The 16,036-nt window shown below is 41.7% G+C and overlaps 1 protein-coding gene across 1 annotated transcript; it reads right to left on the bottom strand.

The window, feature by feature from the left end:
• Positions 1-9,816: 9,816 nt before the first annotated feature.
• On the bottom strand, positions 9,817-13,249 carry TOMM5 (translocase of outer mitochondrial membrane 5). The gene is made up of 2 exons (XM_082614247.1): positions 13,040-13,249; positions 9,817-10,154 (listed from the first exon to the last, which is right to left on the bottom strand). Exons 1-2 carry the CDS (start codon positions 13,158-13,160, stop codon positions 10,120-10,122), a joined length of 156 nt encoding a protein of 51 aa, XP_082470373.1. The 5' UTR covers positions 13,161-13,249; the 3' UTR covers positions 9,817-10,119.
• Positions 13,250-16,036: the final 2,787 nt, after the last annotated feature.

Below are 16,036 nucleotides of genomic sequence, written 5' to 3' on the forward strand. Positions count from 1 at the left end.
ATAGAGTCCTGTGCTCCATCCATAGCAATTCTGATTCAGTAGGTCTTTGTTTAAAAGCTGCTTGTGTGGTTTGCAGCTTGTTTTGGAAAAGCCCTCTGCACATAATGCCTGACACTGCCAGTGTTCTTTTCCCTATTATACTTGAACTTCTCCTTTGGCAGGTATCTGTGCATGAAAATGCTCCCAACTGTCCCTAGTATGCATTCTTTGATTCCCTAGTACATGACACCTAGCACCCATTTACTCTTAAAATTTTGTGTGAAAAGAACATCAGTTACCCATAAACATGGAGACATATTTATCTTAAGCCCTTTTCCTACCAAGAAACAAGTATTAAAAATATGCTATTTTACCATCTTATTTACACATGGAATTGGGAAGAAGGAAATAAGTGATAGTCTGAGTCTATAGTATCTAGCAGTTTCTAGGCTCCCCCCAGTTCTTCCTCTGCTATTCTGTGTAAACTCAAGGAAGGTGATATAATTAAGAGTGATCTAAGTTCAATACACTTAACAGGCTGAAAAAAATTAAGTGCTTTCTGTCAGATCAGGAATAAATAAACACCTTGCAACTTAGGGAACAACAATTAAAAAATACAAATTCTTTTTATGGTGATGAACTTTTTAAAAAATTAATTTATATTATTTTATTTTTGGCTGCGTTGGGTCTTTGTTGCTGCAGGCAGGCTTTTCTCTAGTTGCGGTGAGTGGGGGCTACTCTTCATTACTGTGCACAGGCTTCTCATTGCAGTGGCTTCTCTTGTTGGGAGCATGGGCTCTAGGCACGCGGGCTTCGGTAATTGTGGCACATGGGCTCAGAAGTTGTGGCTTGCGGGCTCTAGAGTGCAGGCTCAGTAGTTGTGGCACACGGGCTTAGTTGCTCCACGGCATGTGGGATCTTCCCGGACCAGAGCTCGAACCTGTGATCCCTGCATTGGCAGGCGGATTCTTAACCACTGTGCCACCAGGGAAGCCCTATGGTGATGAATTTCTAAACAGTAGTAGCAAGCTTGCTAACAGGGAGGGTTAGGTTAAAGAGGGAAAAGTAGATGTTAAACTAAATGCCTTTCTCTTCAACTTCTTTAACAGCATCATTGCTTCACTAAGCTAACAACAGTATTTTACTAAGAATGATTTTTGATTTAATAGGTTTGAGATTTTACTTACACTATTATGTTCAGTAAAGAATCCTTGTCATTTGTTTCATATGCTTGTGACCAATGAAAACAATGGATATTACAGAAATTGAGTATGAAATTCTACAATTGATGTAAAGATTCAATAGTAAGCTTATTAAATTTTACTCAAAAGTACACTGAAAACATATAAATGCTGAATTTTACTAATGATGTTAAGATGAGCAATTTATTTGATCATCTCCTGGCTTTAATTCTTATCTACCACATTTCTAAAACCTTTTTTTGCAATATTTTTATTATTTTAAGTAATCTCTATATTGTTTCCCTTCTATCAGCTCAAATAATCAGAGACAATGTAATTTGAATTTGGGGAAGAAAAGCATCATATAACCTCCCATTGCCGTACGTATCACACCCAGCAGTAGTCTTCATTATGTTTTGCATTGTCCCATAAAAATTAGTCTTCAGTCTCTTGGTGTCATGAACATATCTGCACTTAGCTACTTTCTTTCCTCCTAAATAAACATATAACTTGGGGAGGGTAAATTGTGGTAGTAGGTTAGATGTGGTCCTTGTCAGATTACTCCATATATGCTTAGCTGTGAAACAAACTCTGATCTTGTGCTAACAGCCTGAAAGGCCACAAGTTGGAGATTACATCTCTCTTCGGAAAACAAAATGAATGGATTCTGTTTTTCAGGATAGGAACTTTTCTCTCCAATGAAAGTGAAGGAAAGGTATTTTGGGCATAACAGGTCTTCAGGGCTACTTCCCACTCCTACAGCTGCCCTCAGCAGGACTGACCCTTCTGTTTTCTTCCTAGCCATCAGCTCCCTCCTGCTTTTTCCTCCTTATCCAAGCTTAGATGCCTTGTGCATTATTTCAGTCACTCCCTGACCCTGTCAGATCACCTTATCCACGTGGCAAGCCTCACCCCCAGAAGAATCCAACCTTCCACCTTCTCTGAGCTTAGGCAGCAGAGCAGTGCTAGAGAAAAGGCCCACATCCAAGCACTGCAAATTCATGATCACCTATCTTAACTGGGGTTCTAATACCATCTGACCTTTTTCTAGTTAGCTCCTCTCACACTTCCCACAGCTAGTTAAAAAAACTTCTCCACTCTACTTCCATTCTATTATTCAGTGAATACTGAGTGCCTACTAGGTGCCAGCCACTCTTCTAGGTACTGGGATACTACAGTGAACATAGTAAGACAAAACCCCTGTCCTCATCAAGCATATATTTAGTGAAAAGAGACAATTAACAAAATAAATTAGGAAAAAATATATTAAATAAGTGCCAGGAAGAAAAATAAAGAAGGGGGGTATAGAGTGCCAAAGAGCTTGTAATAAAAAAAAAAAATGTTGAAATACAATGTAACTATAGAAAAATGCAAATATCCTAAGTCTACAACTTGCTGGGTTTTCACAAATTGAAACATCTTATAACCTTTAAAGGAGTTGGTAAAGGCCTCAATGGAAAAATGCCATTTAAGCAGAGACCCAAGGAGAGGGACTGAGGCACTTGGAAATCTAAAGGAACAGAGCATCCTAGGCAAAGGAAACAGCCAGTGCAAAGACCCTGAGGCAGTAGCATGTCTCGTTTGTTCGAGGAAGCGAGGAGGCCAGTATGGCCAGAGTGCAGTGAGGGAGAGGAGAATCATAAAAGATAAGATCAGAGAAGTAATGAGGACCAGGCTGTACAGAACTTTGTGGGCAACCAGAAGCACTTTGGCTTTTACTCTGAATAAGACAGGAAGCCACTGAAGGTTTTTCAGCTGTAGTGACATTTTCTGGCTTAAATTTTCAGAGAACCATTGATGGCTGTGTTGAGGACAGACTGCAGAGGGGCAAGGGTGGAAGCAGGGAGTCTAGTTAGGAGGCTGTTGCAATAATTCAGAAAAGTGATCATGGTGGATTGGACCAGGGTGGTGGCAATGAAGTTGGTGAGAAGAGGTCAGATTCTGATTCTGACTCAAGGGCCAGCAGGGTTTTCTGAAGGAATGGTGTGGGACGTGAAAGAGAGGAGTCAAGGCTGACACTTGGGGTTTTAGTTTAAGCAACTGGAAAGACAGAATTATCATCTCCTGTGACTGAGAGGAGTGGGTTTCATGAAAGGGGACGACTGGGAGTTTGTTATTGGACAAGTTTGGAATTAAGGGGAGACGTGTAGGCTGGAGATATAAATTTGAGAGTTCTCAGCCCATAAATGGCATTTAAAGCCAAGAGATCAGGTGAGATCACCAAGAGTCAGTGCAGCATCTATACTGTAAATAAAGAGGTCTAAGGAGTAAAGCCTGGGGCACTGCAAGTTTCAGAGGTTAGAGATGAAGAACCAGCAGAAGAATCTGAGGAAGGGTGGATAAGTGGAATAGAAAGGGTGGATAAGAGGAAAATTAAGAAGGCCCACAAGGTGGTTAAAATAGTAAGAGGTAGTGTGTTAAATGCTGCTGACAGGGTAAGACAGTGTTAACCTTGACAAGAGCAGTTTCAGAAGATTCGTGGGGATGCAAACCGAACTGGAGTGGGTTCAGGAGACAATGAGAGGAAGGAATGAAAATAAAAGCCACCTTATTGAGGCATTTAACTGAGAGCACAGAAATGGGATGGTAGATGGAGAGGGCTGAGGATTCAAGAGGACTATGGTAGATGCTGTGCTGAACCACCCAGATCTCAACTTTGGGATGAAGAAACTCATTCCCCCAGCGGCTAGGAGTGTTAGCTGCTGACACCTCACAGCTGCATCCCCCTCAGGTCAGATGAAGGAAGCTGCCTCCACTGAAATACACCCACCCACCAGACCCCATGCAACGGCTAGTTGATGCAAGGGTCCAAAGGCCCTGCCCTCTTGCCTTGTTAGGACTTCTCTGAAGGGCCATCCCAGCATCAGTTACCTGTGGGACTGACTAAAGCTGCTTTTGCAACTAGGGCAACCAAACATTCTGGCTTGCCCAGGACTGAGAGGTTTCAGTGCTAAAACTGGGATAGTCCTAGATGTCCGTATTTGCAGCTGCACCACAGTTCAACTTCTCCTGCCCAAACTTGTTTCACGTGCACTCTAAAGTGTTTTCCCCAAAAATATTCCCCCCAAAACCTCCTGCACAAAATCTCAGCATCTGCTCCAGGGAACAGACTGGCAACAGGGCTTTTAAAAAAAATTCTTTTTAAAATAGAAGAAATCACAGCCCTTTTGAATACTATTGGGAATGATCCAATAAAGAAAGAAAAGTGAGGGAGAACTGCTGGATCATGATCCTTGGGTAGCTGATGCGGGTGGGACTGATTGTATGCATGTGGGATGGGTCTGGCCTTAAATAGGAGCAGACTTTCCCAACAGGAGGGAGGGTACAAATGCTGGTGGGTGGGTTATCAAGGGGTAAGTTTATGGAAGCTTTCCTCTGGATACCTCTATTTTCTCAGGGAAAGAAGAAGCAACATCATCAGCTGAGCTTGAAGATGAGGGAAGATCCTGGGGGTTTGAGAAGGTATGAAATGTTTATCTAGTGGAGAAGAATGAACTAAGGAAACATAGTGGTCCTGCAGGACCCAACTGAGGTTCAGCAGTCATTATTTTCCAGGTAGAACCTGTCAGGATGTTTCTTTCCAAACACTTTCCTGTGCACAGAGTAGGCAAAGAGCTGGATTTAACCAAGGTGGGGTTTTGCCAGAAAAGTACAATGAAGCTAGAGGGAGGGAAGAGAGTTGAAGGCGTATGCAAGAATGATTACAATGATGGCTAATGGAGTATAAGTTGAGGCATTAGGGCAGTGAAGCACAGAAACTAGGTGGTAGGGTGAATAGATCCATGATAGAGTCTGGTGGGGCTAAGTTATTTGTATTGGAGGAAGGAAATTAAATCTAGGCTATAGCTGTGGGATTGAGTGACTAAGAAGACTAAGGAGGACTGAGGTCAGCAAATGTCTTTCCAGAGAAAGCAGACCTGGGCAGAAGGAAACTCTTTCAACTTTTCCCCACCACATCTAAACCTTTATTACACGTGGTAGGCAGAATGCCCCCACCCAAAATGTTTATGTCCTAATCTCCAAACCTCTTAATACATAGCTTAGATGGCAAGAGGGACTTTGGAGATGTAATTAAGGATTCAAGGAAGACTCCCTGATTTCTGGTTTAAGCAGCTGTGTTGATGGTACCATTTACTGAATTAGGCAACAAGTTTCAAGTGAAAAATAATGGGTTCAGTTTTGGATCTGCTAAGATGAAAATATCGGTGAGATGGAGATGCTGAGTGAGCATATGGATATCCAAACATGGCCAACATTTCAACTGGAAATAAACATTGGGAGTTTCTTCTAAATAGATGGTAATTAAAGCCATGGTCTTTAATGGGCTGGAGGTTTATAAAGAGAAGATAATCCAGGACCAGAAAGTATTTCAAGAATGATCACATATTTAAGATGGTAGAACAGGTAAGGGATTTACCCTAGATATGAAGAGGATGAGGCCATGATAACAGGAGATGGAGGAAGGAGTGCTATAAATGTACTAGTTTGCTATTGCTGCTCTAATAAACTATTCAAACTTAGTGGCTTAAAACAACACAAATTATCTTACAGTTGTGGAGGTCAGAAGTTTGAAACAGGTCTTAAGGGGTTAAAGTTAAGGTGTCAGCAGACCTGTGGTCCTTCCGGAGGCTCTAGGGGAGAATCTGTGCCTCACCCTTCCCGGCTTCTGGAACACAGAGGCTGCCCACATTCCTTGGCTTGTGGCCACATCATTCCCACCTCTGCTTCTGTTGTAATATCTTCTCTGACTCTGCACCTTCTTTCTCCCTCTCATAAGACCCTTGTGATTACACTGGGTCCATCCAGAAATAATCTCTACACCTCCAGAGCCTTCCCCGAATTCCTTCTTTCCCCTACGCTACATTTATCTGAATCAATACTGGTCTGCTCATTCATCCTCCTTGATCTCCCCTTCAAACCTAGTCCCTACACTGCATCTAGGTTTAAGTAAGCAATTTTGAACTCCCCTTGATCAATATGATTTGAACACCTTAATCAATATGATTCCTGCCTGGCGCTCCCTTCTCTAACCTTTTCCCATAGACAACCACAGTTAATCCTTCAAGTCTAAACCTCCAGCAAGGTGAGGTCCTCCAGACGTCCACTTGTATGGAACCCTATGATGAATTATAGACCAAAACGGCTGTCCCATGACTGTCCATTCCCAGTTTCTGGCACAAGAGCATGGCATATAATAGAAACTCAGTAACCGATCAATGAATTAGTAATCTCTGGGACTTTAAAAAGCCAGACCCTATGTGAAATCATTTTCCGTATATAATTTGCAACAGAACAAACGTCTCACCTTTAAAATAATAAAACAGTTCTGTAATGTTGGCGGCCATTTCACACTCTGCCAAATTCTGCCCTTCACTTCAGAGCAGGTGTCCTATAAGCCAGATCCAGCTTGCCACAATTTTGCATAGTTTTATTTGAACACAGCCATGCTCATCGGCTTACATATTGTCTAAGGCTGTTTTCACACTGCAACTGAAGAGTTGACAGGGACCACAGAGCCCACAAAGCCTAAAGTATTTACCATCTGACTGTGAACAGAAAGCTCGCCAATTCCTGCTTTAGTGGCTTCTTTGATGACCTAAGCTACAAGCAGAATTTATCCAGTGATCAAGTCATAGCAAAACAGAGTAAAATGTCTGGCCAATTTCCTTTTGATACTATCTACAACACTCTCCGGTGCTTGGATCTTATAGGTAAAGAGAGACACTCAGCTCAAGCAAAGTAGGGGGAAGAGAAAGAGAAGTTGATTCCTCACTTGTTCTTCATTCCAAATCTAGGCCCAAGTTTACCCACCTGCAAGCTATGGAACACACTGTAATTGAAATGCTAACTCACTTCACAGAAGAACTACAAAGAGCAATGATAAAGCTGTTTGAAAATGAAATGCACTGGTAGCAGAACACTAGCCTAATTTAGGAGCAAAATTCCTACTTCTGTTTTCTAATTACTATTTCTGAACCGTTAATTACAAGCATTAGACACCCCCGGTGGAGTTTATGGCCTGAATTTTTTTTTTTTTTTTTTTGCGGTACGTGGGCCTCTCACTGTTGTGGCCTCTCCCGTTGCGGAGCACAGACTCCGGACACGCAGGCTCAGCGGCCATGGCTCATGGGCCTAGCCACTCCGCGGCATGTGGGATCTTCCCAGACCGGGGCACGAACCCATGTCCCCTGCATCGGCAGGCGGATTCTCAACCACTGCGCCACCAGGGAAGCTATGGCCTGAATTTTTTAAAGTCAGCTGAAAAAACTACACCATCACATTTTCTCTTATTGTAACTTGAACATGTGCTGGAACCAGGGTAACAATCACCACCCCCCACAAGGAAAAGCACTAAAGGACAGGGTACAATAAATAAACATTAAAAGGCCCTAAACCTTGGCCAGCTGCTATTTATTAGCCACTGAAACTTCCAGTCTCAAACTCCCCATCTGTAAAATGGCATTAACACTGATGGATTAAGGCTGTTTTTAGGTAATGAATTTTAAGTGTTCAGTAACTTTGAAGTTTGTATATAATCAGAGGATAAGCATGCTATCTCATAGCATCTGGAAATATGAATGAAATCTGTTAGTGGAGTGAATGCCAGCGCAAATCACTTATAAACACCTTATACCAAAGACGAGCCATTAATAACAACTAGTGTTTACCAAACGTCAGCACTGTGCTCTACTTGCATTCTCTCATTTCATCCTTACAACACACTGAAGTAGACAGATGTTTCTATTATGCAAATTTTACAGATGGAGAAAATGAGATACAGACATTCAGTTGCTACAAGTCATCCATCTCATAAGTGTTGCAGCCAGGACTCAAAATAAGGTGTTTATGATCACAGTACTATATACTGCACCCCTTTAAGTCAGGGACGGATATAAATTACCAACATGAAACACAGCATCACAGGGTTAAAATACATGCTGTCTGGGCAAAGATGGTGGATTGAGCACCCGCTACTACTTCCACTCCCTCCGGAAATTCCATTAAACAACATCAAAGATTTTTAAGATGTTTGTTTAAAGACTGTTTAGGTATAAACCTGAAAGGATGGAAAAGGAGGAGAGGAGACAACAGCAACAAAGTAAGAAGCTGGAAAGCAGGTGGACCGATAGTAAATAACCTGGTAGAAAACCAAATTCTGAGTCAACAATAGGAAAAGCAAAACAAACAACACCCAATTTACACCATAGAGTTCCTAAAAGGTTCGGGAACTGGTGGTTTCATGTACCTTTGGAAGTAGGGCACGAAGGCGTACACACTAAAAAAAAAAAATTGGTTGAAGGTAGTTGGATGCTCTCTGCAACTCTACAGTTAAGTAGGCTCTCTTCCCCAACTCCCTCCCCAGATTAGAATTTTATTTTCTGAAAAGGGTAAAATAGAGAGTTCTCTGGATTCTGAGATACCAGGCAGTTATGGGTAAGGGTACTGTACTCAATATAGAGACTCACTGAACAGACACATACTGGACACGAGATACGGAAAACAAGAGACCCAATACGGGAGAAGAGGGAAAAGGAATCCCCAGGATGATGCTGAAGGGAGACCCGAGAATACAGCCACGCATCAGGCATAGAAGACTACCAGCGATTTAGATAAATGGCAAAAAGTTTAGCTGATTTAGTGTGATAAGTTCACAGAAAACTAAGCCTAGGAAAATCAAAAAGATGTACAGGAAAAGAAAACAACAAACAGCATTTGGAGCCCTAATGAAAGCAATCTAATCAAAATCAACACTAATAAGTACACTGGGAGGAAGTAGAAATGACATGCATGAGAGATGGAGGTAAGGAGAGGGAAGAGACACAAATCCTTACATGCATGGAGAAGTCAGTAGGCAATGTCAAAACAGAAAAATCATACAGTAACAACATAATCGTGTTATTTAGGGACAAGAAGTTAAACTCAATATAATTAGCTAAAAAGAAGTGAATGTAGTTGTACCTGGGAAGAAGGTTAAGGACTTTCCCCTTCTCCCAACAAACTTGGAGAACTACCTGACTTAAAAATATAGCGTTTTCCCCCTTTGGTGGTATTACATATTCTCAGCATCAAGCAGTAATGTTGCCTTTCATAAAGATTGCTTAAGAATAAAACCATGTTGTTTTATCAGGATTAGCAAATTCTCCAGTACAAAACAAGAGGAACTCAATTTAATGCAGTTTATAATAGTCACAACATAGTAGTCTCACCAGTGACTGCTGGTTTGCAGCAAAAAGTGGGTTAAGAAAAATAAAAGCCCTATTTTTCTTAGTTGGTACATTTATTAAGAATATAGGGCTTCCCTAGTGACACAGTGGTTGAGAGTCTGCCTGCCGATACAGGGGACACGGGTTCGTGCCCCGGTCCGGGAAGATCCCACATGCCACGGAGCGGCTGGGCCCGTGAGCCATGGCCACTGAGCCTGCGCGTCCAGAGCCTGTGCTCCGCAACGGGAGAGGCCACAACAGTGAGAGGCCTGCGTACCGCAAAAAAAATATATATATATATATATAGAGAGAGAGACTAATGGTCCTGTGCTTAAATGACATGGTGTGCGCTGGCTTCAATAAAACATAACTAATGGAAAGGAACTCTTCAACAAATATACTCCAAACAGAAGTAAAAAAAGTACACAGAAATGACTCACACGACAGTGCAATTGCAGACATAATTCCCTTATAATTAATACTTGCTAGAAAACGGAGTCTGACATCATGTACAATAACACCAACATTCACCGAGGCTGAATATCACAAGTATGTCTCTTCATACTTCCCAAATAGTTTTATCTTTTAGCTATAAAGGTCAGTTACCAGAGCCAAACTTGTTCTTAACAAGTAGAATTTTTACGTCCATTTAATCAAAGAGTCTCTTACATCTTTCTGGGTCTATTCATCTGCAGATAGCAGTAGAAACTGTAACCAGGTTCTTCATATCATGCATTCACACGTGAAGCCACTCTTCATATGCTGTCCAATTTCTTTAAGATAAAAGGAGCTGAAAGAAAAATAAATCCAGAATTTGTTTTCAGATCCAGATAATCACAAGTTACATACGGAATTACAAGATTGGGAGATAAACCTTACAGTTCAACATATTTTTCAAAACAACTCCAAATGTGGCCAAGCCTCTGCCTGCACACCCAGCCTAAGGGAATCACTGTCTTTCAAGGTAGCCCATCCCACTGTCATGCAGCTAGAATTATTACAAAGTTCATTTTTCACTCTATAAAATCTTTTCTCCAGGTAGTTCTCGCTCTTAGGATGATAAAGAAGAAATCCAATCCTCCTTCAAATGAGAAGCCTTTACTTTGTGATTTAACCGTCAAAGGAACAAAACTCTAGAAGAAACAAAATGGCATTTTTCACTTTTAAAAACAATTTGAAAGACAGAGAGTGGGGGAAAACATTGAAGTAGGGATCCAGAAGAGCTGGACACATATTTTGGTTCCCCCACTGATTAGTTATACGACATTTACATGCTCCTGTTCACATCTGATACAGTCCTACGTCAGGTATTATGAGTAGGGTGGTGAAGATATGTCTAGAAAACAAAGAAGTGTTATCACAGGGATCAAAAGAAGTGATATTACTGCCTTGTGTAACAGTGCCATGGCCAAAATAAGCACATGAAAAGATGCTCAGCATCATTAATCGTTAGGGAAATGCAAAATAAAACTACAGCTAGATACCACTTCACACCCACTAGGATAGCTACCAACAAAAGAACTGTAGACAAGGATGTGGAGAAACTGGAACGCTTGTGCACTGTTGCTGGAAATGTAAAACGGTATAGCTGCTATGGAGCACAGTATAGTGGTTCCTCAAAAAAAAAAAAAAAAAAAAAAAAGGTGGCTGCCAGCAGCTGGGAGAAGCGGGGAATGGGGAATTACTGTTTAATAGCTACAGAGTTTCAGTTTTATAAGATGAAAAGAGTTCTGGAGATGGTGGTGATGATTATACAATATTATGAATTTAATACCACTAACCCAAACACTTAAAAATAGTTAAGATGGTAAATTTTATATGTATTTTATCAAATTTAAAAATATTGGGAAAAAAAGGTTGTGACCAAAAAAGCTGCCAGATTATTTCTCAATACCCATACTACATTAATAAAACATTTTGTTAATATTAAACTGAAGATATTGAAATATGTCAGAAGCTGACCAAGTCAGCAGTATGCCCAGGCTTTTTTTTTTTAAACTAATTCTTATCAGAAAAAAAAGTAACAGTCATCAAAACAATGGATAAACAAAGTGTAGGATATCCATACAATGGAATATTATTCAGCAATAAAAAGGAAGGAAATACCGATACATGCTACAGTATGGACAACCCTAGAAAAATTATCCTAAACACAAACGGTCACATATTGTATAATGCCATTTATATAAAATGTCCAGAATAGGGAAATCTATAAAGACAAAAAGTCAATTAGTGGTTGCCAGGGGCTGGGGACGGTGGAAAATGGGGGAATGACAGCTAATGGGCATGGTGTTTCTTTCAGAGGGGGAGAAAATATTCTAAAACAGACTGTGGTGATGGCTGCACACCTCTGACTATACTAAGAATCAATGAATTGTACACTTTAAATGGGTGAATTGAATAACATGCAAATTATATCTCAATTTAAAAAGGGATAAGGAACAGTATTCTGTTTAAAAATTTTTTTTAGATTCATCTTAAATACAAAGGTCATTGAGAAGAAGCAAATATTTTACTGGTAGCTAAGTCAACCAAAAAAAGGTAAGAAGAGGAAATAAGTAAAGTTGGGAGTTGTAAAAAGCTGTTGAAGGAGCAAGATGATTTGGGAGTTTCTGTTCACCAGGGCTCCCTCCTCTGGGGAACCATAGTTAACACCACAGGCAGTGAAAGGGGCAGAGTAAGGGAGATGAGACCTCAAGAGCTCTGGCCTTAGGCCCAACATGAGCCTTCCACGAGGCTCATGAAGACTTGGTACGGTCTTCATCTACATGAATCATCTCTGCCTCTCCATCCAGACCTGTCAACAATGTACAGCAAGGAACAATGAAAAGAATGCTGAACTGAAAATGAAGCGGCAAATGAAGGGGCAATTCACTTCTGAGTTTCCTATCAGTAAAAATAGAGAACTAATCTATAAAACTGCATCCAGCTCTAATATTGTGTGCCTGCAATTCTAATACTTTGCATAAGTCCCCTCTGAAAGTCGAGTTCACATTTGCAAAGGGGATATACAGAGACTTAGGCCCTGCCTCTCTCAAAGGGCTATTGTCAAGATCAGGCAATGCAAAGTTTCTACCAAACATAAAAGTCAACTAAATCCTCAGGTATTATCATTAATCCTAGACTCATATCCTTTATTCTTTTTTAAAAAAAAAAAAAGAAGAAAGAAAAAAAGGTAATTATTTACTTCACCCCCTACAAATAAAAGGAACAAAAGCTTTTGGATTTCAGAGGTAAGCACTGATGTAAGGAAACTTGGCAGTCGGTTAAGAACTCTGGATTCTAGGTCAAGATCATTCACCGAATTGATGAGTGACCTTGAGCCAGCCATTCCTCCACTCTAGATGCCAGTTTTTCTGTCTGCAAAACGAGGGACTTGCTCTGGGGGATGACCTTACAGGTTATTTCAATTCAAACGCTCTTAAGACAGGGCGGGACTGGGTGATTAACCTCGCGGTCCCAGCCGCCGCTTGTACTCCGGTACCCCCACCCAGACCCGCAGAGCCTAAGCAACGCGCGCATGCGCCCGCTGCCCTCGACGTGCACGTCCCTTGCACCCCGCGACCGCTCAGCTCCGCTCCAGGGACCCCAAAAGGCCGGTGAGACCAGAGTTGGGCGGGCAGTGTCGGCGAGCTCCCTGCTAGTCTCACGGCCACAGCCTGGAAGGACACTCACTGACTCGCAGCAGGGCCACATAGATGAGGAAATTCCGTATGGACGAGATCACATCCTCGCGCATCTTCCGTTTCATCTCCTCCGGGTCCAGCTTCGGCGCAAGGCCCTCGATCCGGAACATCGTGGCTCTTCCTCACGTTTTCCAGCGGCAGCCCTCTGCTCTTCTCAGCTGCCTCCCAGCGCCGGCACTCGGCCTAACCCCATTTCCTGTTCCCGCCCCTCATTTTCACGCGTGGCGACGGGAGCCTGCGAAGGACAAACTTCATCCTTAAACTGAGCTGTTCTGAACGAGGGCGGCCTGAAGGGGGTGCACGTAATATTAGCCACGCAGGACTCGGGTTCTTCCAGGCTGTTTATTTAACAACCTGTGTCCTGAGAGGAGCGCGCGGAGCTGCAAAGTGCTTTTACGCCTCAGAGGGGGCGGTGCACATAGGTATCACCATAAATAATAATAGTTAACATTTATTGAAGTATTTATACGAAGTACAGTTCTACCGCATGAATTCGATATTATAATCTTCATTTCCTAGATGAGAAAATTGAAGCACAGACATGTTTAAAGCAACAGCTTGCCCAAATGTGCTTTAAAATACCTCGAGAGGGCTTCCCTGGTGGCGCAGTGGTTGAGAGTCCGCCTGCCGATGCAGGGCACACGGGTTCGTGCCCCGGTCCGGGAAGATCCCATATGCCGCGGAGCGGCTGGGCCCGTGAGCCATGGCCGTTGAGCCTGCGCGTCCAGAGCCTGTGCTCCGCAACGGGAGAGGCCACAACGGTGAGAGGCCCGCGTACCGCAAAAAAAAAAAAAAAAAAAAAAAAAAAAAAAAATACCTCGAGGAAAAAAAAGTGTTGGGAAAGAGAGATGAAAGGATATTAGCAAAATATTGAAAATTGCTTAAGCTGGTGATTAGTGTATCATTTTAGTTAATTCTAGTCTTCTATTTTCAGTATTTTTGAACTTTTTAATGAATGATCAACGAAAACAAAAGGACGCAGATGATGAGATTTGCTCAAGACTACACAACTAGTAAGTGGCTGAGCAGGGTTTTATACCTAGTTAGACCGGTAGCATCCCAGACACAGAATTTTTAACATTTTCTGTATTATTGTTGTCTTCTCATTTCTGGGGTTAACTGATCATCACAAATTATAGTATTGGCCCAGTAATACAGTATATGTAAATGAAATTTAGCTCTGTTCAAATTTTACAGATAAGGACAGAGAGGCTTGGAAACCAAGTGTAATGCTTAAAGTCCTTCTGCTAGTGATGGGCAGAGGTAGGGTTCTAATGCAAATAATTATAATGTCAAGTCAAATTCTCTTTCCCCTGAACCCTGTTGTTCACCTGTTAGTCTTTATTAGACATTACTGCCTGCTTGGATGGGCATCCCTGGAGCCAGAAGGTAGGAATTTAATGCAACCAGATTTCCTGTCACAGAGTCATCAAAACAGTTGTTAGAGGCTGCTGCCCCAAATTATGCATGCCAACTAGCCATGTATAATTCTTAGACATGAACCAGATGACTGAATTGCTCACATAATTCAAAACCAGAATGCTCCTGCATTGCATAGCAACAATGGATTTTAGATAAATTAGAACAGTAATTTACTATGGGAGCAACTGATAACTCTAAGTATTGCTGTCCACCTTCCTGATTGACAGAATGTAACACATTAGGTCAAGAAAGGGAGCTCATCTGCCTATTCAGGCTTTAGTAACCTCTTGCATCTATAATTCATGCAGTGGAATAGCAGAGGCAGCTCTGGAATGGGAGGGGCTGACTCCCAAGGAATAGCTCCATCTAACCCTTCAAGAGTGTTTAGAAAGGCTGCACTGATGCTGGAAAGCAGTGGAGGCTGTGGAAAGAACTTGAACAAGAAGACTGGAGATGTAACCTTCAGATCTGGTCCTGACATTATCTAGCCATGTGATGAGGCCCAAGTCTCTGTTTAGCTGAAGCTATGTTTCTTTAGTTGTAAGGGGAGGAGATATGATTCAGTTCTCTTGCAGTCCCTTTCAGTTCTAACAGTCTATGCATTTGAATTCTAATTGTGTCATCTAGGACATTCTGGTCTGGAGTGTATGGATGTCAAAATATTATCAAATGTGGTGAAACATCAAAAGACCAGTGTGTGTGTTTTCCATGGTAAGAAGGATGTAACATATTGCATCCATCTGAATAGTGAGGCAAAACAAACCGGGAAGGAATGAGTTCTTATGTGATTCCAGTAACTTAGATCCCCAGTGCTGACCGAGTTTAGGTAAACAGTTCTCATATGGAACTACCAATTTTTTTTTCCTCTACTAAGATGCTCTTAAGTAACTTCCCTGGATTCACAGGGAACCTAAGAGGGGAGAAATTAATAAAAAATCATGTTTCTTGGTGAAATAGAACAGATTTTTAGCATTTGAATTTTATTCATCCAATGTTTACTTGATGATATGGTTGTAAATGGCTGATTTGTTAAAGGCAACATGATTCTTGTAACAGTTCTCTTCAAAAGGTCTGGTGCTTGCCTCCCTATTAGAGAGACAGGAAAGTAGTGGGTGGAAATATGGTGCAGCTGTGTCTTGGGGTGAGGAATTGGTTCTGGATGCAGTCTAGGAGGTGAACTGTTCCTGTCTCAGAAATGTTCATCCTGATGAGCTCTCTTCCCCTTGCATGGTTCCTCTGGCTGTAATGGAGGAAACTTTATAAGAGGTTTGACTACTTTCTTTGTCTTTTCTTTTAGTGGTTTTTGCTTGTTTGTTTGTTTAGCATGTAGGTAGTGGTATTGTCCAGTTATGGTTGGCTTAGGTGAAGCAAACTGAGAGAACATACTTCAGGAAGTTAACACTGGAGTGAGTTGTTTCACATCTTGGACCCCTCATTTTGTTCCTCGTTGGAATGATGAAGGACTTGGGTCTAATCTTTAAAATCACTTGCAGCTCTAAAATGCTGAGATTCTTTCCTGTTCTTCCTTCATAACCTTGCACTAAAGTCTAAAAGCAAAGGATTC

This window comes from Mesoplodon mirus (genome assembly GCF_964341445.2).
Source record: "Mesoplodon mirus genome assembly, chromosome: 1".
NCBI lineage: Eukaryota > Metazoa > Chordata > Mammalia > Artiodactyla > Ziphiidae > Mesoplodon > Mesoplodon mirus.

Coding starts and splice junctions, on each gene's coding strand:
- TOMM5 (XM_082614247.1), bottom strand. CDS start 13,160: ATGTTCCGGATCGAGGGCCTTGCGCCGAAGCTGGACCCGGAGGAGATG. Junction 10,155..13,039: donor TGTGGCCCTGCTGCGAGTCA/GTGAGTGTCCTT, acceptor TTTTTCTTTCAG/CTCCTTTTATCTTAAAGAAA.